Consider the following 27,367-nt stretch of genomic DNA (forward strand, 5'->3'; position numbering starts at 1 on the left):
ACTTATGAGCATTTTTCAAAACCTAAATGCGAAACCTAAACGCAAAGTGTGACAGAAAGATTGACAGACGGACGGACGCTCCGATCATTATATGCCCTCCTTCCGGGGCATAAAAAGGAAAATATCCATACCCACACAGATGCACATACACAAACACGCCTTCACAAACAAACATTCCTAAACATTCCAAAACAAACAACCAAAAACACTCAACCACAATAACCAACCCCCAACCGCACACACTCATTTCACTCCACACACAAAAATCACCACCTTCACACACGAACCCTCCCACCCACATCATCACATGCAACACCCTATCACACCCACACCATCAAACAATTATTTTGAAATGCGTTTGATTTTTTGTAAGCAAACTGGAAACATACAAAAGGAAAAATTCGGGACTGAAAAATGCTTGTCGTCTTAGCGAGTTAGTTGTAATTACGAGGTGGTCATTAAGAGAGTTTTTACTGTACTATATTTTAACAGCTTCTGTCAGTTGGAAACTATAACTATAGCAGAGAATCCCGACAAGAAAAACATTAACTTTAGGAAAACAATGTAACCTACATCTTGTAAAACAAACTCAGACTTATTTGTGTGATGATATGGAAGAATACAAGTGGAAAACATTCATATGTACATGAAATTATATATAGACAGGCATTATGTCAGTAGCATATTTTAAAAGCAACATTGCAAACTAACGCTGTTCCAACAATCTTCTAATGTCTTCCTTGATTGACTCTTCATTTGTTGAACTACTTTCTACAGTTGGTTCCTGAAAAGAAACATGATTAAATGAGTATATATTCGATATAGAACACAAATGTATGCAATATTTTATTAAGGCTTCATAATATATCAGTGTTTTTATGGCAATTTGGGGGCCGATATTCGGCCCCATTCCCCTAAAAAAGAGTATATATTTTTCCCCCATTTTGTAAAAAAAATCCCCTCCAGAAGTAAAAAAAGAAAATATCTGTCTCCTAATCATGATAAATATATCTCAAATTTATTTCATTAACAACTAACAAAGTATATAGCTATAATTCAGGGTTCAACATTAACAGTTGTCCTATTGCCCCTGGCAAGTAGAAGTTGGGTCCCGGGGCAAGTTATTTTATTATCTAGTTGTCCGCCCAGGCAAGTGCAAAAAAGAACAAAGAGCATTAAATTTAGACTGTAATTAGACTTTAATTGCTGTAATCATTTTGTTAAATGTGCAAAAATAAAAAATAAAGTTGTTGTGGTGTATTATGTTGATCTTTATTAAAAAATATGAGGTTTACAGTTAATGTGATATTTCATGTTTGGGCAAGTGGCTTTATCAGGGCAAGTAGATTTTCTAAGTACTTGCCCGGCAGGGCAAGTTGGTTTTTAGGTTAATGTTGGGCCCTGTAATTTATATTATTTTGAATTATTATAAAAAGTTGAATTAAATAGTTTTTCCCAAATCAGTGGACTTTTCACATTAATAGCATTTTTCTCCCAAAATGGCAAAGAAAAGGCCTGATGTATCTATATTGTGTCAATATTTGTTGATAAAATCATTCCAATTTGGTCCATTTTATTGATAAAAAATGCTCAAATTTGCCATTTTATCGATTTAAAAGATCCCAATTAGACTCAAAATGGCTAAGAAAACTGAAACTGTGCATGAAGGCTGAACTGTCTGAAACTTAAATGTTGAAAAAATCATTGATATATATTTTAATTTTAAGAAAAAGGACAAGACATTCAGCTGTGAATATTATAATCATACAAACATGTGTATTAATATTATAAATATCATTACATATAAACAAGTGAATTTTTAATTTTCCCCTTTTCCTAAAAACGACGTATTTTTTCCCCTTTGGACGGGCCCCGCCACCATTCCCCTATAAGTGAAAAAAAACCCTGTATATTTTACAAAAATATTGTATTTGCTGTTGGATCTCATTGTATGAATATCATTGACAAGGATTTTCACAATTCATCAATGTATTGGAAAGTAAGAGCAAATACTACTTAATTTTTAAGTGCTTTATTTTGACGAATGAAATCGATGCCTGTCTTGATATTGAAGAAGTTAACGTTTTGTATAAGTGCAAAATAACGTATATTATGTAAAACATTTATGTCAGGTTATTTCTAAAACCTTTGAAGCTTAAGAAAATTGGCTAAGTCACGACACCAGTAGATAGACAAGTGAATCACTTATAGTTTTCTTTAATATTCTGACAGTATAAGGGGACAACAAATACACAATCATTCGGAGCACAATTGTGTGATTGAAAACAAACAAACTATACAGTCCAACCTGACAAATCCGTCACCTTGCAGCCAGTATATTTCACACCGAAAGCCATTTTTCACCTGTGTTAAGCGGTCATGAGGCAGTCAATTTGAGGTGTGACAGCATTTGATATAATAAATGTGTCCAACTATAAGAAAACTAATAATGAAGCTTTGAGGTTTGTTTTACTGGGATAATTACAGGGAAATCTTCAAAATACATTATATCAGAGTATGTTATAACTTTTGATAAGTATCATTAATTAAATAATCACTAATTAGTTAAAGCCACACACCTTGAAATGCAATACATGGCATAGTATATTTAAGTATAAATAAGAAACATATTGTATCTATGCCAATTAGAATATAGTTGGTGGTTACATTGTAGGAATCCGTCTCTTTTGCGCTTTAAAACTTAAAAATAATCGCGTTTGTCGAAATGGACGTATACGTCTAGAAATCCTTCTTTCGGTTTTCAATGCAGTACCGTTTGAAAATAATAAATTAATTGCTAACTAGGCTATACATTTAATTTAATCTATCTTAATTATAATATATCTGGTGGTTACAAGGTGGAAATCCATCTGTTTTGCGCTTAAACTTAAAAATAATCGCGTTTGTCGAAATGTACGTATACATTTAGAAATTCTACTTTTGGTTTTAAAATTAACAAAATAATAAATTACTTGCTAACTAGGCTATAGATTGAATGGCAATTTTGCACATTTTCAAATTGCATCTATATGTATTGATTAACATTTACTTCATTTCAAGGTGTGTGACTTTAATGCAGTTATTATATGATTAGATATGGATTTGACATTTTTGTTGTCATTTTATAATTCGCAATCTTCTATCATCAAGAGACATTTCAGTGACTTATTTTAGTAACATTTGATATTTTGAGATTGATTTGATTGATCATCCGGAAACCATTTTTCTAAGTTGAGTCACTGTGACCTTGACAGCCATTGTGTGAATACGTTTTTTGGCACTGTGACCTTAACCTTTGACCTAGTGACCTGATAATCAATAGAGGTCATCTGCGAGTCATGATCAATATACATATGAAGTTTCATGAACCTCGGTAGAAATGTTCTTGAGTAATCATCCAGAAACCATTTTACTATTTCAGGTCACCGTGACTTTGACCTTGACCTAGTGGCCTGAAAATCAATAGGGGTCATCTTCGAGTCATGATCATTGTCCCTATGAAGTTTCATGATCCTTGGCAAAAGCGTTCTTGAGTTATCATTCAGAAAACATTTTACATTTTCAGGTCACCATGACCTTGACCTTTGACCTAGTGACCTGAAAATCAATAGAGTCATCTGCGAGTCATGATCATTGTACCTATGAAGTTTCATGATCCTAGGCATAAGCGTTCTTGAGTTATCATCCAGAAACCAACTTACTATTTCAGGTCACCGTGACCTTGACCTTTGACCTAGTGACCTCAAAATCAATAGGGGTCATCTTGAAGTCATGATCAATGTACCTATAAAGTTTCATGATCCTAGGCCTAAGCGTTCTTGAGTTATCATCTGGAAACCATTTTACTATTATAGGTCGCCGTGACCTTGACCTTTGACCTAGTGGCCTGAAAATCAATAGGGGTCACCTGCTAGTCATGATCAATCTACCTATCAAGTTTCATGATCCTAGGCATAAGCGTTCTTGAATTATCATCCGCAAACCATTTTACTATTTCGGGTCACCGTGACCTTGACCTTTGACCTAGTGACCTGAAAATCAATAGGAGTCATCTCATTGTCATGATCAATCTACCTATCAAGTTTCATGATCCTAGGCATACGCGTTCTTGAAATATCATCCGGAAACCATTTTACTATTTCGGGTCACAGTGACCTTGACCTTTGACTTAGTGACCTCAAAATCAATAGGGGTCATCTGCGAGTCATGATCAATGTACCTATGAAGTTTCATTATCCTAGGCCTAAGCATTCTTGAGTAATCGTCTGACAACCACCTGGTGGACGGACCGACAGACCGACCGACCGACATGAGCAAAGCAATATACCCCCTCTTCTTCGAAGGGGGGCGTAAAAATTAATATTATGACCAAGATTCATAAAATCTGAAACAAAATTGTGACATCTTGAGTGTTTACAAGGATTTTGTATAATATAATGAAAATTTGGACAATCTAAGGGCAATAATTATGGCATTAATTATGTGCTACATATAAAACCAATCTTTTCACCAAGTTTCATGATGATAAGGCACAAAAAATGTGACTTCTAGAGTGTTCCTAAGCTTTTTTTACTATATAAATATGAGAAAACTGCCCCCCCCCCCCGGCAGCCATGTTATTCAACTGACTGGAACTATTTTCAAACTCAACTCTCATATCAAGGAAACAAAATAATGTTCTAACCAAATTTCATGAAAATTGGGCCAAAAATGTGACTTCTAGAGTGTTCACATGTTTTCAATATACATATAGAGAAAAATGCCCCGCCCACTGGCGGCCATGTTTTTTCACCAATCTGGACCATTTTCGAACTCTTCCGAGACATCAATAAAACCAATGTTTTGACCAACTTTCATGATGATTGGGCAAAATTGTGACTTCTAGAGTGTTTACAAGGTTTCTCTATAGCCAAATAAGGAAAACTGCCCCCCCCCCCCCTCTGGCGGCCATGTTATTTAACTGACCGGAACCATTTTCAAATTCAACTCTCATTTCAAGGAAAGAAATGTTTTGACCAAAGTTCATGAAAATTGGGTCAAAAATGTGAATACTAGAGTGTTCACATGTTTTCCCTGTACACATATAGAGAAGAATGCCCCGCCCACTTGCAGTCATGTTTTTTCACCGATCTGGACCATTATCGAACTCGTCCGAGACATCAATAAAACCAATGTTTTGACCAATTTTCATGATTGGGAAAAAATTGTGACTTCTAGAGTGTTTACAAGGTTTCTCTATAGCCAAATAAGGAAAACTGCCCCGCCCACTGGTGGCCATGTTTTTCAACGGACCGGAACCACTTTTGAACTTGACCAACATATCATTAAGACAATCATTTTGACAAAGATACATGAAGATTGGGCATGAAATGTGACTTCTACAGTATTTTTTCTTTTTTTTGACCTAGTGACCTAGTTTTTTACCCGGCATGACCCAGTTTCGAACTCGACCGAGATTCATTGAGACAAAGCTTCTGACCAAGTTTCATGAAGATCGGACAATAAATGTGGCCTCTAGAGTGTTTACGAACAAATGTGGACGGACGACAAACGGATGGACGGACAGATGACGTATGGACGACGGACAAAGACTGGTCACAAAAGCTCACCTGAGCAATCAGGTGAGCTATAAAAACTCCATAAATGAAATGCCAGACGGACTCTCAGACGAACAGAAATTTCATTGATGGCTGCTATATGCCACCCTACCAGGGGCATAACAAGGATTTTTGTAAAAATATAAACAATTTTTTCATTTCATTTACCATGGTTACTAATGCTGCTGGTTTTTGAGTGCCAGATGGTCTCTCTTTTGGCTCCTTCACCTGCTGAGCTGGCAGTGTCTCCTTTCGATGTTGGGATAAGGTACCCTTGTTAGCCACGGTTGACCAGCCATCCTATGACAAAGAGGACAAACAACCAATTTACATATTTTCTATGTAATACACTTTTTCTGTAGTTTATCGACTGATCACTTTGTGAATAGAAACAATTTTGTCAGAAGAACATAACAATAATCAGGAACTGAATTGTTCATTTTAACTTACAAAACTGTGAACACTTTGGGATTTATAATCATGCACATTTCCTTGGATATAGAGTTTGACAGTTTAAAATGAAATAATCTTTCAGTGTTATCACCTTTTGTTGTGTCATATACATTAACGTATATACGATCTAATACGAGTTGTGAATTCATACCTAATTTTTTTAATTTGTTCAGGAATGTTGCCTTTGGCAAGCTTACAAACACATTTCCTGGGTTAAATGTTTAATGAATCATGGCATGACATGATAAGACGTGTAAGATCGTTTCAATCACTTATTTTTAAAGTAGCAATCAAAATTTATATTTATGCTAAAATCACAATTAAACCATCAAGTTGTTTACATTGTCAAACAGAACTTGAACTTGCAATGTCCTGTCAGAAAAATAGTGTCATGTTTTTGGTGAGTCAAACAAAAATTAACTTCATTACACATGTTTAAGATAACAATATTACTACTGGTGATACTACATAGATGTAGCATCATGTGATAAATTAAAATATAAAGGTACATTAAAACTCCAGAAACATAATCAGAAAAGAAATACAGTCAAACCTGAATTCAGCGGTCATTCAAGGGAGATGATCAAAGTGACCGTTGTCAACAGGTGACCGTTGAATTCGGATCACAATTTTAAGATGGTTTGTCAGTTGTTAGTATTGCTACGTCGTTACCCCACCCAGTCGTTTGCATACAGTGTTACACAAAGGCTCATTGCCGTTAACTAAGCATAATAAAAGATAGTACGGTGTAATTGTACCGTTCTAAAAAGACGCAAAAAGTTTGTTTAAATTTATTCGTACGCAAACATCACACAAAAGCATTTTTATTCAACAACCTCATATAAAATACAAACATTCATTCATTCTTCATCCAAAAAAACATATGAAATCATGCACACAAAAAAAGATAACTTATCACGCAAAAAACTTAAAAACACACACAACCATTATCACTCGCAACAAACAAAACAAATCACTCCATTCATTCTTTATCCAAAAAAACATAGCACATCATGCTTCAAAAAGAAGATAATTTATCACGCAAAAAAACTTAAAAACACACACAACCATTATCACTGGCAACAAACAAAACAATTCACTCCATGCTAAAAAAAACTCGCTTATCTTCTTTTGAACACTAGCACAATTGACCCGGTGCGCAAAGAATTCGTCTTGGAATTTCATAATGGAGTCAAGCATCACCTGGTTGTTCTTTGCCAAAGCAACGTTCTTTAGGTGATCAATAAACTGGCACGTTTCGCTGACGGAGCAGACGGTGCTGGATGGGGGAAGTGCAGAGCTTTCTTCAAACACTTGACTCGCTCCTCTAATGTGAGGAACTTACGTTTACCACTCATTGTTATTCCGTCTTTTATTAATCCGATTGCTTTAAAAAAATGTTGTGTACCCTAGAAAGCTCTTTTAAAGAATGATCCGAAAATGTTATTTTTAAATCGATACTCAATGTTGTAAGTACAATGTACTAATTAGCGGTCATTTAATAAGCGATAATTACTGTAAACGTGTCACAAACTCTGACATATTTGCTTTTGAAGATACCCCCACAATTATCCCCGGAAAAGAAACCTTCTCAACACCTTATTGTTTGTTTACTCGCAGCGGACCGCTTTTATAATATCAAAGACAATTACCGCTATCAGACGCTTTTACCGCAAAATAGACGGACACATGATGTGCTGTTTTTAATTTTCGCGACTCGAGACGACTCGAGACGACTGACGCGTGACCGTTGATTTCAGGTCAAACTTGAATTTCGGAGTGGAATGTAGTGGCCGTTGGCCGTTATGGACAGGTGGCCGTTGAATTCAAGTGTTATATAGAGGGTTTTTCGTCGGGGGGATTCCAGACTGACCGTTGTCTGCAGGTGACCGGTAAATTCAGGTGGCCGTTAGGTCAGTTTCGACTGTAATTAATGTAAACAAAAATTATTCTTTTAGTTAAGACTCACGACCACTTGGCAAAACAAACCGAAACAATAACTACAACGCATTCTTTATGTTAAAAATGATTTAATCTGGGATCAACCTCATGGAACAGATAAGCTAAAGAAATTTCATGTTATTTGCATAAAAAATGAAAAAAATATTGCGCGGGTAATATATTATTCCAGTCTGCCAATTCTATTTTAATCTGAAAAATACAACAGTGATGCACACATCTAAGTCTTGATGAAGCAAGAGGAGCCTTATGCATGAAGAACAAAATCTGAGGCAGTAGTTCATGTATATTTAAACATATTTTATTTTTTTAAGATGCGATGTGCTGAGTTTGTGGTTGTTTGAATGATGTGTGATGTTTGTGTACAAAGCAAAGTTTGTTTGTTTATTTGGGGGTATAACACTATCAGCTGACCAACCATGTAAAAAGTGGTAATCTGCCTACAACAGCCTTTGACCACTTCCATCGACTTGCTGATGTAAAGAGAATGGGCTGTACACATATGTCAAAAAAAGAAGAGCTGTGTTTGTGAAACACAATGCCCTCTGAAAAGTGTCATTGTAGAGAAAATTGTTAAGTCCAAGGTCCTCAACTTCATCAAAAATCAATGGACCGGAACACTCAAATTTGATCATTAAGTCATGTAAACTCACACACCAAAATAAGGCCAGTATCTTGAAGCTTTTTTGGAAAAATAATCTGGAAAAGAGTAAGTCCGTGGCCCATAACTTCCTCAAAAATCGATGGACTGGAAAGTAACACAATCTTGATCTGTAAGTAATATACTGGTAGGTAGACTCACGAAGCAAAAATCAGGTAAATATATGCAAGCATTTGGGAAAAAAGTATGGAAAACAGGTCTTAAAGAAAACATTTCTTAGTCTAAAGCCCACAACTTCGCCAAAATTCAATGGACCAGAAAGAAACACGAACTTGATCTGTAAGTAATGTAGGTAGACTCACACACACAAAGTCAGGTAAATATCTGACAGCGTTTAGAAAACAAGAGCTGTCAGAGGACAGCGCGCTCGACTATTCGAGTGCTTGACAATATAACATAAGCCATCATGGAGAGGGGGGTATAATTTGGTTGTGTGGTCATTTAATAGATAATCTTTCAAAATTAAGAAAAATATTTTATTTATTTTTTATTTGTTTTAGGGGGGGGGATAGTTTGGGTGGAGTCCATTGTGGTATGTCAGGTAAGTGTTGTTTTGTCAAAGTATGAATCAAGTCTGATTTTAAATAAAGAAGTTATGGCAATTTAAGCAAAATTTATTAATTTGACCTTAAGAGTCCAGGTCATTCAAAGGTCAAGTTCAAATTTAACTTACCAGGTACAGAAACATTATGATAGTAAGAAAGTTTTTGAAGTTTGAAAGCAATAGCCTTAATACTTAAGAAGTTAAGTGGATCTAAATACAAATTTTAACCAAATATTCAAAGTTACAAGGAAAAAAAAGGGCCATAATTCCTACAAAATGCTTGATACAGTTCTCTACTCTTGTTTATAGGTTGGGGTCATGTTAGTAAAGAAGTATGCATAATATGAAAGCAATATGTCAAGGGACATAAGAAATATTTGGGGTGGTACGCAAACTTTAACATTTGCACGCTCACGCTAACGCCGACGTGAGTAGGATAGCTCCACTATATATATTTCATAAATAATAGTCGAGCTAAAAACAAGAGCATCCCCAAGGGGATGCAGCCCGCTCATCTTTGTTTCTCTTTTTAATGGTGAAGGGTCTTATCTCAATACTTCAATCAAAAAGAGCTGTGTTTGTGAAACACAATGCCCCCTACTGCGCTTTGAAGCCATATATTTGACCTTTGACCTTGTAGGATGACCTTGACCTTGCACAACTCAAAATGTGGAGCTCCATGAGATACACATGCACGCTAAATATCAAGTTGCTATCTTCAATATTGCAAAAGTTATGACCAATGTTAACGTTTTGAGAGTTCGACACTAAGGCACGTCCGACAGACATTGTCTAGTAAGATGGGTGGTCAGGCTAGTGAAACTGTGGGCTAGCTTGTCCGACTGGTCATACATAAATAAAAAAATCTATACTGATTCATATAACTATAAATAACTGCTGTGAAAACCTTTACTTTTAATGTGTAAAATTACTCTTGTATCCGTTATTTACATTAAAACAAAACTAGTATATTTAAATAAACTCGGAGCATTAACATGATTCATCGCTATTTTTAGACACAAAGGAGAGCTTCAAGCAGAAATTGCTTGTTTCAATTGGTCAAGTTGTCATGAATATTAATGATTTTCTGCAGTGTCGTAAAATTGTAGAGCATGATTTTACGACTCCTATCGAAAATCTGTATCGTCAATGTCAACATTTTTGCGTAGCAGGCAAGACAATGTAATTTAAAGAATGGCTTTGTTCAAGTTCAGATTTTTGTCAGACAAATCAGTTAATAAAATAGAATCCGACGCTTAACTGACACGAAACATAAATATGAAGAAACACAAAAACGTCAATTTTATCCTAGATGGAAAATCAATCAGTTCCCATGGCTTGAATTTGACGAAGAAAAGCAAAACAAGAAATGTGTCCACAGGACACGGATGCTCCCAACTGTAACTTTGTCACTACATAAAAGTATTACTGTGTAAACGCTTGGTAGAAGTTATTAGCTTTTTTCAAATCCTAAACGCAGATTTCGAACCTAAACGCGGACCCTAAGTTGAAGGTCAAGGTCACAGGGGTCAAAATATGTGTGCGTATGGAAAGGCCTTGTCCATATACACATGCATGCCAAATATGAAATTGCTATCTGAAGCAACATAGAAGTTATAAGCATTTTTCGAAATCTAAACGCAAAATGTGACAGACAGACGGACGGACAGACGAATGGACAGTCCGATCACTATATGCCCTCCTTCGGGGGCATAAAAACTGCTTAGAATATCAAAATAAATCAGAAAGCCACATAAACTAGAGAGCGGACAACATGCTTAATCCTTGAAATGCACTAAGTGACCCCATGACCTAGTTTTTGACCTGGCATGACCCATATTCGAACTTGACCTAGATATTGTCTTAATAAACTTCTTACCAAGTTTAGTAAAGATCAGATGAAAACTACTTCAATTAGAGAGTGGACACCATGCTAAATCCTTGAAATGCACTAAGTGACCTAGTTTTTGACCCGGCATGACCCATATTCAAACTTCATGATAACACCGCTTTGATTTTTTAATATTTTCTTTGACATTTGACCTTGAAGGATGACCTTGACCTTGAACCTACACCACTCATATTGTGCAGCTTCATGATAACGCCGCTTTGATTTTTTTTTACCTTTGACCATGAAGGATGACCTTGACCTTGAAGAATGACCTTCACCTTGAACTTCCACCACTCAAAATGTGCAGCTTTATGATAATGCCGCTTTGAAATTTTTTATTTGATTTTTGACCTTTGACCTTAAAGGATGACCTTGAACTTCCACCACTCAAAATGTGCAGCTTCATGAGAATGCCGCTTTGAATTTGTTATTTTTTTTTACCTTGATGGATGACCTTGAACTTCAACCACTCAAAATGTGCAGCTTCATGACATACACATGCATGCCAAATATCAAGTTGCTATCTTCAATATTAAAAAAGTTATGGCCAATGTTAAAGTTTTTGAACGGACAGACACCATAAATTTGACGTTTGACCTTAAAGGATGACCTTCACCTTCACCTTTTACCACTCAAAATGTTCAGCTCCATGAGATACACATGCATGCCAAATATCAAGTTGCTATCTTCAATATTGAAAAAGTTATGGCCAATGTTAAAGTTTTCGGACGGACAGACACCATAAATTTGACATTTGACCTTGAAGGATGACCTTGACCTTCCACCACTCAAAATGTGCAGCTCCATGAGATACACATGTATGCCAAATATCAAATTGCTATCTTAAAAAGTGAAAAAGTTATGGCCAATGTTAAAGTTTTTTTGGACTGACAGACAGACTGACTGACAGACAGTTCAACTGCTATATGCCACCCTACCGGGGGCATAAAAATTATTTTTTTGGGGTGGGGGTGGGGAGGGGGGGGGGTGTAAAGTGTGAGGGTGTGGTGTTCATTTATTAGATGATCTTTAATTTAAAAAAAAATAATGGGGGGGATTGAGGGGGAGATTCGGGGAGGGGGGGGGATGGTTTGGACAGAGTCATTTGTGGTATGTCAGGTAAGAGTTGTTTTGTCAAAGTATCAATTGAATCTAATCATAAATAAAGAAGTTATTTGACCTTGAGAGTCAAGGTCATTCAAAGGTCAAGGTAAAATTCAACTTGCCAGGTACAGTACCCTCTTGATAGCATGAAAGTATTTAAAGTTTAAAAGCAAAAGCCTTGATACTTTAGAAGTAAAGTGAATATTAACACAAAATGTAACCATATATTCAAAGTTACTAAGTCAAAAAAGGGCCATAATTCCGTAAAAATGACAACCAGAGTTATGCAACATGTCCTTAACTGTCCCCTTATGATAGTTTGCGAGTGTTCCAAGTACGAAAGCAATATCTATGATACTTTAGGGGTAAAGTGGACCAAAACACAAAACTTAACCAAATTTTCAAGTATAAAGGGTCCATAATTCCATCAAAATGCCAGTCAGAGTTACATAACTTTGCCTACACAGTCCCCTTACAATAGTTAGTAAGTGTTGCAAGTATGAAAGCAATGGCTTTGATACTTTAGGAAAAAAGTGGACCTAAACACAAAACTAAACCAAATTTTCAATTTTCTAAGTATAAAAAGGGCCCATAATTCTGATAAAATGCCAATCAGAGTTACATAACTATGCCTCCACAGTCCCCTTATGATAGTAAGTAAGTGTTGCAAGTATGAAAGCAATGGATTTGATACTTAAGGATTAAAATGGACCTAAACACAAAACTTAAGCAAAATTTTCAGTTTTCTAAGTATAAAAAGGGCACATAATTATGTCAAAATGCAAGCCAGAATAATCTTACTTTGCCTGCCCAGTCCCCTAATGATAGTTAGTAAGTGTACCAAGTTTGAATGCAATAGCATTGATACTTTATGAGAAAAGTGTACCTAAACGCAAAACTTAACCGGGCAGCCGACGCCCACGCCAAGGTGATGACAATAGCTCATAATTTTTTTTCAAAAAATAGATGAGCTAAAAAAGGGCCATAATTCGTGCAAAATGCCAATCAAAGTTATGCAACTTGTCCTGTACAGTCCTCTTATGATAGTTAGCCAGTGTTCCAAGTCTGAAAGCAATAGCTATGATACTTAGGACTAAAGTGGTCCAAAACACCAAACTTAACGAAATTTTCAATTTTCTAAGTATAAAGGGACCATATTTCTGTCAAAATACCAGTCAGTTACATAACTTTGTCTGCACAGTCCCCTTCTGATAGTAAGTGTTGCAAGTATGAAAGCAATAGCTTTAATACTTTAGGAATTAAGTGGACCTAAACACAAAACCAAATTTTCAATTTTCAAAGTATGAAAAGGGCACATAATTCTGTCAAAATGCCAGCCAGAGTTATCTTTGCCTTCCAATTCCCCACAAGATAGTATGAAAGTGTACCAAGTTTGAATGCAATAGCTTAGATACTTTATTAGACAAGAGGGCCAAGATGGCCCTAGTTCGCTCACCTGAGAGGAGTCGGTTCATTCAATCTTTACCAAATGTCAAACTTGACCTAGATATTGTCCAGACAAACATCCTGGTCAAGTTTCATCATTATTTCATCTGCAAGTCATGACTAATGCACCTATGAAGTTTCTTGATCCTAGGCGTAAGCATTCTTGAGTTATCATCCGGAAACAATTTCTCTAAGTTGAGTCGATGTGACCTTGACAGCCATTGTGTGAATACGTTTTTTTTGGCAATGTGACCTTGACCTTTGACCTAGTGACCTGATAATCAATAGGGGTCATCTGCAAGTCATGATCAATATACCTATGAAGTTTCATGAACCTAGGCATAAGCGTTCTTGAGTTATCATCCAGAAACCATTTTACTAGTTCAGGTCATCGTGACCTTGACCTTTGACCTAGTGACCTGAAAATTAATAGGCGGCCATGTTTTTTCACCAATCCGGACCGCAGGGCTTAACACTAACTTTTTTCAACTAGCCCAGTCGGGCTAGTAAATGCAGAACCTACTAGCCCTGACCAATCTTTCATGTGACCCGACCAAAGTATTATCAAAACCTTTATATTTATCATTTAATTTGTTTTTTCTTGTGCGTGGAGATGCGCAATTATGATTCAATCATTCTTATTAGCTTGCCTTACTGATGCTTATGAATTCAATATTCATCTACTTAAGACATCTATTTGTAATCTTCACGCCATTTCGGGAGAAATTTCCTTGTTTTTTTTCCTCATACTTTCTCTTACTTTCCTACTTCCCTTTTCTTTTCTTATCCTAGGATCCCCCATACCCACCCGTAAAGCCAAACTTAAACAACGACATGAACGTTAAAACCTTTTTACGTAGATAACCGCGGTTGCCGTCTGACAACATACGGTAAGCGAATCTTAGGTGTTGCAAAATAACAAAGAACGTTATACGGTTGTCGTAACATTTGTACAAGGTTAACTCTCTACTAAAAGCCGGGATCGACCATTAATATTAGTTTTGCTAATTGAATTGCGTAAAAAAGATTGTCAAAACACTTCTAATCGATCAAACAAATTAAAATTATTTAAATAAATAAATAATAATTTTATATTAACATTGTGTTAATGTCAAGTTTTATACCTTCATCTATCCCCGACAATCCTTGGCGATCCCAGCTTTTATTTTAAAACGTATTTTATGAAGAAAACACGTCACTTCGAGGAAACCAATCAAAACCGTATCTATTGGAATTCCGTTTAAAAATAGGTACTGACGTGTTTTACCAGGAAAACCGGCGGGGATTTTCTGAATTGTCTGTCTCTTTTTGATTGCAATCAGGGGGGTTCAAAATCTATTTCGAGTTATGATCTGTTTGTAGTCTCCGACTTCAATCTGGGATTTTATTGTCATCTGATCATACTGTATTAAATTTTTTGCATCTTTCAAAAGCTTATTTTAAACGCAGTTTATTGATATAGAACACATAATCCCGCCCAAAATACACACGACCGGTCGGGCATGTTACTGGGACATTGGCTAGCCCGGACCTAGGTACAGGCAGTGAATATCGTTCGGACGTGCCTTAGTGTTAAGCCCTGCTACCATTTTCAAACTAGTCCGAGATATCAATAAAACCAATGTTTTGACCAACTTTCATGATGATTGGGCAAATATTGTGACTTCTAGAGTGTTTACAAGGTTTTTCTATAGCCAAATAGGGAAAACTGCCACTATATACATATAGAGAAAAGTGCCCCGCCCACTGGCGGCCATGTTTTTCCCTGATCTCGACCATTTTAAAACTCGTCTGAGACATCAATTGAACCAATGTTTTGACCAACTTTCATGATGATTCGGCAAAAAAAGTGACTTCTAGAGTGTTTACAAGGTTTGTCTATAGCCAAATAAGGAAAACTGCCCCGCCCACTGGCAGCCATGTTTTTCAATGGATCGGAACCACTTTTAAACTCAACCAAGATATCATTAAGACAAACATTTTGACAAAGTTACATGGCATGAAATGTGTCTTCTACAGTGTTTACAAGGTTTTTCTTTTTTCTGACCTAGTTTTTGACCCAGCACAACCCAGTTTCATTGGAACAAAGCATCTGACCAAGTTTTATGAAGATAGGACAAACAATGTTGCCTCTAGAGTGTTAACGAGCAAATGTTAACGGGCGGACAGACGGACATACGACGGACAAAGACCAGTCACAAAAGCTCACCTGAGCAATCAGGTGAGCTAAAAAGATGGATGGGTGGGGTGGAGAGGGGTGTATAGTGTGGGGGTGTGGTCATTTATTACATTATCTTCCAAAAATAAGAAATAACAAGAGCTGTCAGAGGACAGCATGCTCGACTCTTTGAGTGCTTGACAGTATAACGTAAGCCATCATGGGGAAATTGTTCATATTCAATAATTTATTAGACTATCTTTCAACAAGAGGGCCAAGATAGCCCTAGTTCGCTCACCTGAGAGGAGTTGGTTCATTCAATCTTTACCAAATGTCAAACTTGACCTTGATATTGTCAAGACAAACATCATGGTCAAGTTTCATCATTATTTCATCTGCGAGTCATGATCAATGTACCTATGAAGTTTCATGATCCTAGGCATAAGCATTCTTGAGTTATCATCCGGAAACCATTTTTCTAAGTTGAGTCCCCGTGACCGTGACAGCCATTGTGTGAATACGTTTTTTGGCACTGTGACCTTGACCTTTGACCTAGTGACCTGATGCATGTAATCAATAGGGGTAATCTGCGCGTCATGATCAATATACCTTTGAAGTTTCATGAACCTAGGCATAAGCGTTCTTGAGTTAACATCCCGAAACCATTTTACTGCTTTGGGTCACCGTGACCTTTGACCTAGTGACCTGAAAATCAATAGGGGTCATCTTCGAGTCATGATCAATGTACCTATGAAGTTTTATAATCCTAGGCATAAAGCATACTTGAGTTATCATCTGAAAACCATTTTACTATTTCGGGTCACCGTGACCTTGACCTTTGACCTAGTGACCTGAAAATAAATAGGGGTCATCTACGAGTCATGATCAATGCACCTATGAAGTTTCATGATCCTAGGCATAAGCGTTCTTGAGTAATCATCCGGAAATCATTTTACTATTTCGGGTAATCGTGACCTTGACCTTTGACCTAGTGACCTGAAAATCAATATGGGTTATCTGTGAGTCATGATCAATGTATCTATGAAGTTTTATGATCCTAGGCATAAGCGTTCTTGAGTTATCATCTGGAAACTATTTTACTGCTTTGGATCAACGTGAACTTGACCTTTGAACTAGTGACCTTAAAATCAATAGGGGTCATCTGCAAGTCATGATCAACGTATCTATGAAGTTTCATGATCCTAGACATAATTGTTCTTGAGTTATCATCCGGAAACCATTTGACTATTTCATGTCATCGTGACCTTGACCTTTGACCTAGTGACCTGAAAATCAATAGGGGTCATCTGCGAGTCATGATCAATGTACCTATGAAGTTTCATGATCCTTGGCATAAGCGCTCTTGAGTTATCATCCGGAAACCATCTGGTGGACGGACGGACCGACATGAGCAAAAAATATACCCCCTCTTCTTTGAAAGGGGGAGGGTCATAATGAGAAAACTGCCCCCCTCCCAACAGCCATGTTATTCAACTGACCGTAACCATTTTTGAACTCAACTCTTGTATCAAGGAATGTTCTGAGCAAATTTCATGAAAATTGGGCCAAAAATGTGACTTCTACTGTGTTCACATGTTTTCACTATATACATTTAGAGAAAAATGCCCCGCCCACTGGCGGCCATGTTTTTCACCAATCACGACCATTTTCAAAATCGTCCGAGATATCAATAAAACCAATGTTTTGACCAACTTTCATGATGATTTGGCAAAAATTGTGACTTTGAGAGTGTTTACAAGGTTTCTCTATAGCCAAATAAGGAAAACTGCCCCGCTCACTGGCAGCCATGTTTTTCAACGGATCGGAACCACTTTTGAACTCAACCAAGATATCATTAAGACAAACATTTTGACAAAGTTACATGAAGATTGGGCTTGAAATGTGACTTCTACAGTGTTTACTAGGTTTTTCTTTTTTTTGACCTAGAGACCTAGTTTTTGACCCGGCACAACCCAGTTTCCAACTCAGCTTAGATTTCATTAAGACAAAGCTTCTGACCAAGTTTTATGAAGATGGGGCAAGAAATGTGGCCTCTAGTGTGTTTACGAGCAAATGTTTACCGGACGGACGGACATACGACGGACAAAGAACGGTCACAAAAGCTCACCTGAGCAATCAGGTGAGCTAAAAAGTGGACCTAAACACAAAACTTAACTGTACACAGACGCAGACCCCAACGCTCAGGTGATGATAATAGCTAAAAACTCCAGATATGGAATGCCGGACGGACGGACCGACCGACAAAGGGAATGACGTCCAGAATGTCCCACTGCTAAATGCCACCCTACCAGGGACATAACAAATCTTATTAAGAAAATATAAACATTTTTTTTCTTTTCAGAATGTTCTGATAGTTTCATGAAGATTGGACAATGAATGTGACTTTTGGAGTGTTAAAAAGCCCTGGTGGAATTTTTTTTTAACCAACCGGAACCATTTTCGAACTTGTCGAAGATATAGTTGGGGTAAATCTTCTAACCAAGTTTCATGAAGATCAGACTATAAATGTGGCCTCTAGAGTGTTAACAAGGTTTTACTATAGCCATATAAGCCTTATTATGAAAAAAAGCCCCGCCTCCTGGGGGACTTGTTTTTTAAGCAACTTAAATAATTTTCAAGCTATTCCAAGATATCAGGAAAAATCTTCTGACCAAGTTCCATGATGAAGTGGCCTCTTTAGTGTTAACACGGATTTACTATAGCCATATAAGGAAAAATTTCCCCAACCCCTGTTGGCCATGTTTTTTAACTGACCGGAACCATTTCAATCTTATTCAAGATATCATTAAAACAACTGTTCTGACCAAGTTTCATGAAGATTAGAAAATAAATGTGACTTTTAGAGTGTTAAAAAATTTTACTATCACCATATAAGGAACAATTCCCCACCCCCTGGCGGCCATGTTTTTCAACCAACAGGAGCCATTTCTAAACTCATCCTAGATATTGTTGGGACAACTCTTCGAACTAAGTTTCATGACAATTGAACAATAAATGAGGCCTCTCGAGTGTTAAAAAGGTTTTACTGTAGCCATATGTAGCTATATAAGTACAAATATCCCGCCCCCTGGCGGCCATGTTTTTACTGGCAACTAGAACCATTTTCAAACTCGTCCATGATATCATTGGGATCAAATCTTCTGACCAAGTTTCATGATGATCAGACAATAAATTTGGCCTCTAGAGTGTTAAAAAGGTTTTGAAATAATGTACAAACCACTTTGAACACCAGGATGTTGTCCCCCAACTGTCCGACAATGATGGATGAAGTGGTGCTGCTGTAGCAGACGGACACTGGGTACATCACTCCATCCTCCAGAGTAGCCAGAGTGGCCAGCTTACTCTCCCCCTCTCTGTCCACCTGTAGTACAGTGTCGGACCAGTATCCACAGAGCAGCACCTGGCCTGCAGGGGTCACATGTAGACCAGCTGGCCAATGTAGTGCTGGGTCTGTGAATGTAGCCAGGTGTGTGCCATCCCTGGCCAGGGTGAGGAGCTTGTGCTGGTTGTAGCTGGTGATGTACAGCCTGTCCCCTGTGGGACTCACAGCACAACTGGATACTGCAAAACAGAGTAACATCAAGATATTGAATTACTGTAAATGTTAAATAATCTTATTACACATACTGCAGTGATATTGTATTACGCATATGTTGCTATAAATAGGCCTTTACACATCTAAAATATATGCATACATTTCAATGATTCAATAGTTAAGTTTGACAATAAACTTCAGTATCAGTGTTATTGTGTAGAAGTTTGACATGTTGAAATGTGACTTGTGAGTTAGAAATGAAGTGTTGCAAAATTACACAGATGGAAACAATTACACAATAGAAAACAATTGCACAGTTCAATCAACATGTGTACATTATGAATGTTACTATACACAGCAATACTTGATTTCCTACACAGGTACCCATGTGATAACAATGTACTGATACTTCATACATGTGCAATGTATACGACTTAATTTGTATTTTTAAAGTGTTTAATTTTCTATATCAAGTAAAATAATACTTCAAACAAGAGATATTGATGCGTTTTTATCTATTTTCTCACTAAACCAATAACAACCGCATAATGCTAAAATTAATTAATTAAAATTATCACCTACCTTTGAACACTTCTTACAATCCAACCACAAGGCACAACAACTTAATTTTTTTAAGAGTACTTATTTATACAATCTTTTGAAATTTCTCAATTAATTGCATACATACATTTGAAAACTTCTTAAAATCCAACTATAGCTATTTAAAGAGTTTCTATTTTATATAAATTTTTATTTGTTTATTTATAAAATATATTGCACTGTACAGTAATCTGACAACCACACAAATGCAAACAAGGTCAGAAAGTGTCTCTTTCCCAGGAACTCAGTTTCTATTTATAGGCATGTCATGAAGTGACAGTCAAAATACTTCATTACTCATGTTTATAAATCAATAATTCTGAAAACATGTATTATTTTGGCTACTGTAGCAATAAAATGGCACATATACATTATTGAACAATTTCTTTACATTATATCAGGGAGTTTCTGCTATGTAAACATTGCCCTAAAAGGTACCTGATTCCAAACCAATATTGAACAAAAAAAAATCCCAATGTCCATTGTTTGTTTTTTTTTTTGTTTTTTTTTAAGAAAGAATTGTCTAATGCTTATTATATATGAATTTTATTCTATAATAAACTTACAAAGTATATAACTATAAATTATATGATTTTTTCCAAACTGCCACGGTAAAGGCCTGGGCTGGTATTCATAAAGCTCCTAAGGCAAATCTTAACATAAGCTGGATTTAAGGGAAAATTTTAAAATTCAATTTTCTATTGAAATTCTTGAGTTATCATCCTGACACTATTTTACTGTTTCGAGTCACTGTGACCTTGACCTTTGACCTAGTGACCTGAAAATCAATACGGGTCATCTACCAGTCATGATCAATGTTCCCATGAAGTTTCATGATCCTAGGCGTAAGCATTCTTGGGTTATCATCCAGAAACCATTTTACTGTTTTGAGTCACTGTGACCTTGACCATTGACCTAGTGACCTGAAAATCACTATGGGGCATCTGCCAGTTATGATCAATTTACCTATGAAGTTTCATGATCCTAGGCCTAAGCATTCTTGAGTTATCATACAGAAACCATTTTACTATTTAGAGTAACTGTGACCTTGACCTTTGACCTAGTGACCTGAAAATCAATAGTGGTCATCTGCCAGTGATGATCAATGTACCTATGAAGTTTCATGATCCTAGGCATAAGCATTCTTGAGTTATCATCCGGAAACCATTTTACTATTTCAAGTCACTGTGACCTTGACCTTTGACCTAGTGGCCTGAAAATCAATAGGGGTCATCTGCCAGTCATGATCAATGTACCTATGAAGTTTCATGATACTAGGCCTAAGCGTTCTTGAGTAATCATCTGGAAACCATCTGGTGGACAGACCAACAGATCAACATGTGCAAAACAATATACCCCCTCTTCTTCGAATATCTGCAATCAAAATTAATTAATTATAGACCACGCATTTTTACTAAAACTTTTCATTACAAAATAGTGCAAAAAAACAACAACAGTTAAAAAATGTATGTAATATGACACTCAGATCATGAATATTTATACATGTATGTAGCAATATTATTCAATAACATTTCATTTCATTTCATTTATTTCTAGCTTATCACTGAGGCACTTGGTTATTTGAATTTGAGTATGAAGTACCTCCTTTGAATTTAAACTGTATTGTAATTTGCATTTAATCAGTATATTTGTTTGTTGTTGTATTTATATAAAAGAAACATGCATTTATATCTTGCTATTACTTTTTTATAGGTGTTTGAAAGTGCTGATCAGTTATGATGACTCTTCAAGTCCACCGAGTTAGAGTAGTTCCAGGGATCAGATTGAATGATTTCATGGGTAATGATATCAATATATATCGTCTCCAAAAATGGCTATTTATTCTTTATAGGATTTGGCATTTATGTATATATTTATGTAGATATAATTTTAACTCAACAGTAACATGCCTCTAGTTCAAAGATTCTTAAGATTAACAACCACTTTTTTAATATGGACGCGAAAGGTTTTGTGAGAACAAAACATAACATACTTTATGTGGTAGGACTAGGAAATTAATATTAAGTTTATTGAAAACCATTCAAATAAACATTTAGATTAATGTATGTATAATAATAAACTTATTCATTTTAGCTAGACTGCATCCAAAGCCTTAGGCTTATTGAGATACTCTCAAGTCTGTTTTCTGGGAAGAACCAGTACATAGTGTTTTTGTAAAGATCATGAGAACCCTCCCCAAGTAGGGATCAAACGTGTGGCCTCCCAATGGCTAGTCAGGCACCATATCTACAATGCCACAACAAGATTATTAAACGATACAATATATAAATAAATAAATAAATACTGTATACATCAGGCTTTTTCCGCTCCATTTTGGGAATACACAACACTGGAATTTTGGGAATTACGCGTCGTGAAAACCCCCATTTTGGGAAAAAAATTATTCGCAAAATTGGCTCAATTGGGAAAAATTATCGCATGTAAATAGTGTTTCTTATATTTCAAAGAAGCCATTAACTGGAAAATAACGACTATTTTGATAAGTTATTAAAATTTTACAAAGTATTATGAACATGTGAGATAAGTCCAGATTTTTTAATCTGAATTTGGGGAAAAGGCCTGGCCTTTTTTGAGGTGAAAAAAATCGTGCGAAGCGCCGGATTTTGAGGAAAATAAGGAAAGTCTTAAATAATCATTAACATATTTTACAGTTTTTAAAACAAAATCAAGGCAACAGATAATTTAATTATGCAACACTTTCTATTTTCTACACCGGATCAGGTTAACTTAAATACTTTAAGGTAAAAAAAAAAATTTTTTTTTTTTTTTTTTTTTTGGAATTGGGAATTTTTTTATCTATTGGGAAAAAAACAACCAGATTTGCATTGGGAATGGGGCCGAATTTCGGACCCGTGGCATAGGGCGGAAAAAGCCTGTACATGTATATAAGATTTATGTATTTCATGTATGCCAGGTCGCATGCTGATGACACCAGTGTCGATGATGGCAGCTCTGGAAGTGTCGGTGGGCAGGCATCTCCTGACGAGCATGAAATATCCACAAATAACAAGCAAGAGGGCCATGGTAGCCCTGTATCACTCCACTGCTGAAGAAAAGGCTGAAACAAATATTCTTGGCATGTGCAAATACTTAACTATAGGCCCTATTTAAGCACATGTATACTTTTGTGACCCCCTGGGCTGGGCAGGGCTCAACATTAACAGTTGTCCTATTGCCCCTGGCAAGTAAAAGTTGGGTCTGGGCAAGTTATTTTATAATCTAGTTGTCCGCCCAGCCAAGTGCAAAATAGAACAAAGAGCATGTAATTTAGACTTTCATTAGACTTTGATTGCAGTAATCATTTTGTTAAATGTTCAAAAATAAAAAAGGTTTTATGGTGTATCACTTTGATCTTTATAAAAAATATGAGGTTTACAGTTAATGTGATATTTCATGTTTGGACAAGCAGCTCTAGGTTCAGGGCAAGTAGATTTTCTAAGTACTTGCCCGGCAGGGCAAGTTGGTTTTTCGGTTAATGTTGAGCCCTGCTGGGTCAAATTTAACTTCAGGGGCATAATTTGAGCAAACTTTGTAGAGGACTTTTATATCTCACTACATACAAAATGTGGTAGTCCTAGGTCCTAGAGTTAAGGACAAGAATATTTTTTAAGTTTTCACAAAATAAGCAAGATATGAGCGTATATAATGTTCGATTTTGTGACCCGAGGGTCAAATTTGACCCAAAGGGCATAATTTGAACAAACTTGGTATAAGAGGACTATAAGAATGATGTTACTGCATACCAAATTTGGTAGCAATAGTCAGAATGGTTTTTGACAAGAAGATTTTTTTTTTAAGATTTCACAAAATAGACGCTTTATAAGCGTTTATTCAATTTTGTGACCCCCCAGGTGCAGGGTCAAAGTTGACCCAGAGGCATTATTTGAACAAATGTGGTAGAAGTTTATTAGATGTCTATACATACCAAATTTGTTAGCCCTAGGCCCAATGGTTATGGGCAAGAAGATTTTTAAAGTTTTCACAAAATAGGCCCCATTAGTGTATGGTCAGTTTTGTGACCCCCGCGCAGGGTCAAATTTGACCCAAGGGGCATAATTTGAACAAACTTGGTAGAGAACTATTAGATGTCACTACATACCAAATTTGGTAGCCCTTATGCCTTGGAACACTTTTGTCCTAGTAAGCTGACTGAACTCAATTTGAACTATCATACATGTAGGGATGCTCTTAAGCCTTGGTTATTTGGCAGTCAGACCGATGTTAAAACAGTCACAAACTGCTTGTTTACTGGGGTTAGGAAAAAATACTCCAATTTGACAGGGTGATGGAAAGTTTTGTTTACTTGCTGAGATCACGTTTTCTGGAACATGACCGTTTATATAAGCATTTATACATGTATAAGCATTAGTATAAAAGAGGGGTATTTTTAAAACAAATCGAGCCATTATTGACAGGAACTAGCACAGTAAACATTATAATTTTACGGTTTTATGGTAAGTGCAGGAGAGACGGACATTTACTTTCTGGACGGATTATATCTGTGTTGGATAATCTTGTTTCTTTCTTGTTTTGATCTTGTTCAATTTCTTAATAAGAATTACATACATTTACAATACAAATATGAATAATATACATTTACAATACAACATATACAAACATTTTAAACAAGAATAAAAAGACTATATGCTATACAAAGACTTGCTGCTTTCTTTCGCAAACTGATGAGTAGTTAAACGAACCTGGAACATTTATTTCAAAACAAACAAGGGCTGTTTGTAAAACATGCATGCCCCCCTATATTGGCTATAAGTTGTAGTAGCAGCCATTGTGTGAATATGTTTTTTGTCACTGTGAACGGTGGTGGTGGTGGTGGTGGTGGCGGTGGAGTAGTAGTAGTAGTAGTAGTAGTAGTAGTAGTGGTGGTGGTGGTGGTGGTGGTGGAGGTGGCGGTGGAGTAGTAGTAGTAGTAGTAGTAGTAGTAGTAGTAGTAGTAGTATGCATTACAAAAATGCAGTTAGCCTTACATTTGGTAAAATTTAAATATATTACAAGGGAAGCAAATGCTGTAACAATAAATTTAAACTTATTGCATTTGTTTCCCCTGTATATAAGAAAGATACAAGGGCTGTTTGTAAAACATGTATGCCCCCCATATGGGCTGTCCGTTGTACTGGCAGCCATTGTGTAAATACGACAAAGAAATACGGACTATTAGATGTCTCTACATACTGAATTTGATAGCCCTATGCCCAATAGTTACGGAGAAGAAGATTTTGAAAGTTTTTACAAAATAGGCCTTATATAAGATTTTTTTTTATTTTGTGACCCCCAGGGCAGGGTCAAATTTTACCCCAGGGGCATAATTTGAACAAATTTGAAAGAGGTTTACCCCAGGAACATTCCTGAGAAATTTCATCAGAATTGGACCAGTAGTTTGTTTTTGACATCGATTGAATTTGGTGCCTACGAGTTATGTTCTGAAAAACTGAAAACTGTTAAGATTGAGAAGGGCGTAAAAAAAGTTGACCTGTTGATGAGTTTCAATGACATAATAAACAAATTAATTGAATTGTGATGCAACAAAATGAAAAAAACACTCTTCATTGCAAGTATTGTATTGATAAATAAAACATTTGTTAATTTTGAATGAGTTGTATCTTTTCATTGTATTGTTGTTCTTTGAGTGCTATGTACAGTCACATGTGACAGTAACATATACTTTCAAATCACATATATCACAGGCCATTATAAGTATAGATTGATATATTTATCACAACAGTCCATATTTATTTCCCAATTGATTAAAACTAAACAATTGGCCATGTGTTTATATAATGAACAACAAAGACTTGAAGAATAATATGAAAATAGTTTTTATTGTTACTGTGCCCATATGAATTTATAAGTGTTTTTTCTTTGATGTCAAAATGAAACACTTCAGGTATCTGTAAAAAGACTCAGAACTTTTTTGGTTCATTATAAATGAGCATATATCTAATTACATAATTTTGCAGACATTTCTAAAAATTATGAGATACAGATATATTGCTCATTTTTAGAATTTTCCACTTTTACCACAATTATTCCTAATTTTAATTGTATCTCTATGGTTTTACTATATATATGAAGAACAAAAATTTATATAAGGAGACACTCATCGAAAATATTAATTAAAAATAATCCAAGCAATTTAATTTCACGTGATTAAATCATTATCAGTAAAAAGCATTAATATTAACCGACTGAAATGAAATCAGAATCTTAAAGCAAGCAGACGAATAAGGCACTTACTTAACAAATTAACTCATTTTGGGAGGCACAAACAAAACATTTGATCTAGAAAGACATTCTCCTAGCAGAGTTGTTGTTCGTGCCTCAACATACAACATCTCTGCAGCGGGCTCAGTTCCAGAAATCTTGGCGAAACACATCAAAGTAATTTTACGCTCTTTCATGGAAATATCTAGGACACCAAGCATAATATTTTAAGTAATTACCTTTAAAACTGCATATATTGTTAATTTATCGAGATATTTAATAACAATTATGAGAACAATTTTCATGCCCATTTACGCAGATAGCATCACTCCGCTAAAATGTAAACAAAGGCCGAAATGGTGATGAAAAGCAAGTGTTAATCTACAAACACATTGGAAGTTTCGTGTATGTTTATGTTAAATGTGTAATCAAATGAAATAGCTAATTATGGGAACATATCGTAAGTTTGCAATTTGGATAGATAGATAATAAATATTTTTGATAATTAATAGTGTATCATTGTATGAAGATAATGATCAATGTTTTTGTTTTGTTTTGTTCTGCTTATTTGGCTAGGCTGGTCTTCGTTATTGCTCTGTCATATATTTGTATACTACCATGTGCTTAATAACCTCTTTGCCATGCTTATTTTATGTCTTTAATTGTCTTCATTAATGTGTAAGCTTACGGTTTAGATTAGCGTAAATCTCTCAGTTATCATTTATTACTATTAGTTGTTTATCATTTTGCTTTATCTTTTGCTTTGTGTTGCTTATTTGGCTAGGCTGGTCTTGGTTATTGCTCTACCTCAAATATATAATATATATATATATATATATATATATATATATATATAGTTTCAGATTGGGTAAAATGGTGGGTCAAACGTCCATTTTACCGCCGTATTGTTGGGTCTTTAGTCGATTGTCGGGTCCCAAAGTCGATTATCGGGCACTTGGACCCGACAGTTGAAGACCCACTTAATAAAAGGCTGCTTAACATCCTCATGACTATTTTTTAATTCAAATTTGCATATGTAATTTTACTCGAATTGTCGGGCCTATATCTCCCATTCGCAAACATTAGATCAAACTCCTCACGGCAGTTACTTCCCTTGGGCATCTTCTAGAATAAGGGAGGCCACTGAGCCCTTTTCGG

At 35.9% G+C, this 27,367-nt stretch overlaps 1 protein-coding gene across 1 annotated transcript; it reads right to left on the minus strand.

Annotated features, from left to right (window-relative positions):
* Window positions 1-647: 647 nt before the first annotated feature.
* On the minus strand, window positions 648-27,331 carry LOC127865478 (uncharacterized). The gene is made up of 4 exons (XM_052405338.1): window positions 27,319-27,331; window positions 19,052-19,368; window positions 5,766-5,897; window positions 648-784 (listed from the first exon to the last, which is right to left on the minus strand). The coding sequence occupies exons 1-4, from the start codon at window positions 27,329-27,331 to the stop codon at window positions 707-709; spliced, it is 540 nt and encodes a 179-aa protein (XP_052261298.1). The 3' UTR covers window positions 648-706.
* Window positions 27,332-27,367: the final 36 nt, after the last annotated feature.

This window comes from Dreissena polymorpha, chromosome 1, assembly GCF_020536995.1.
Source record: "Dreissena polymorpha isolate Duluth1 chromosome 1, UMN_Dpol_1.0, whole genome shotgun sequence".
Classification (NCBI taxonomy): Eukaryota; Metazoa; Mollusca; class Bivalvia; order Myida; family Dreissenidae; genus Dreissena; species Dreissena polymorpha.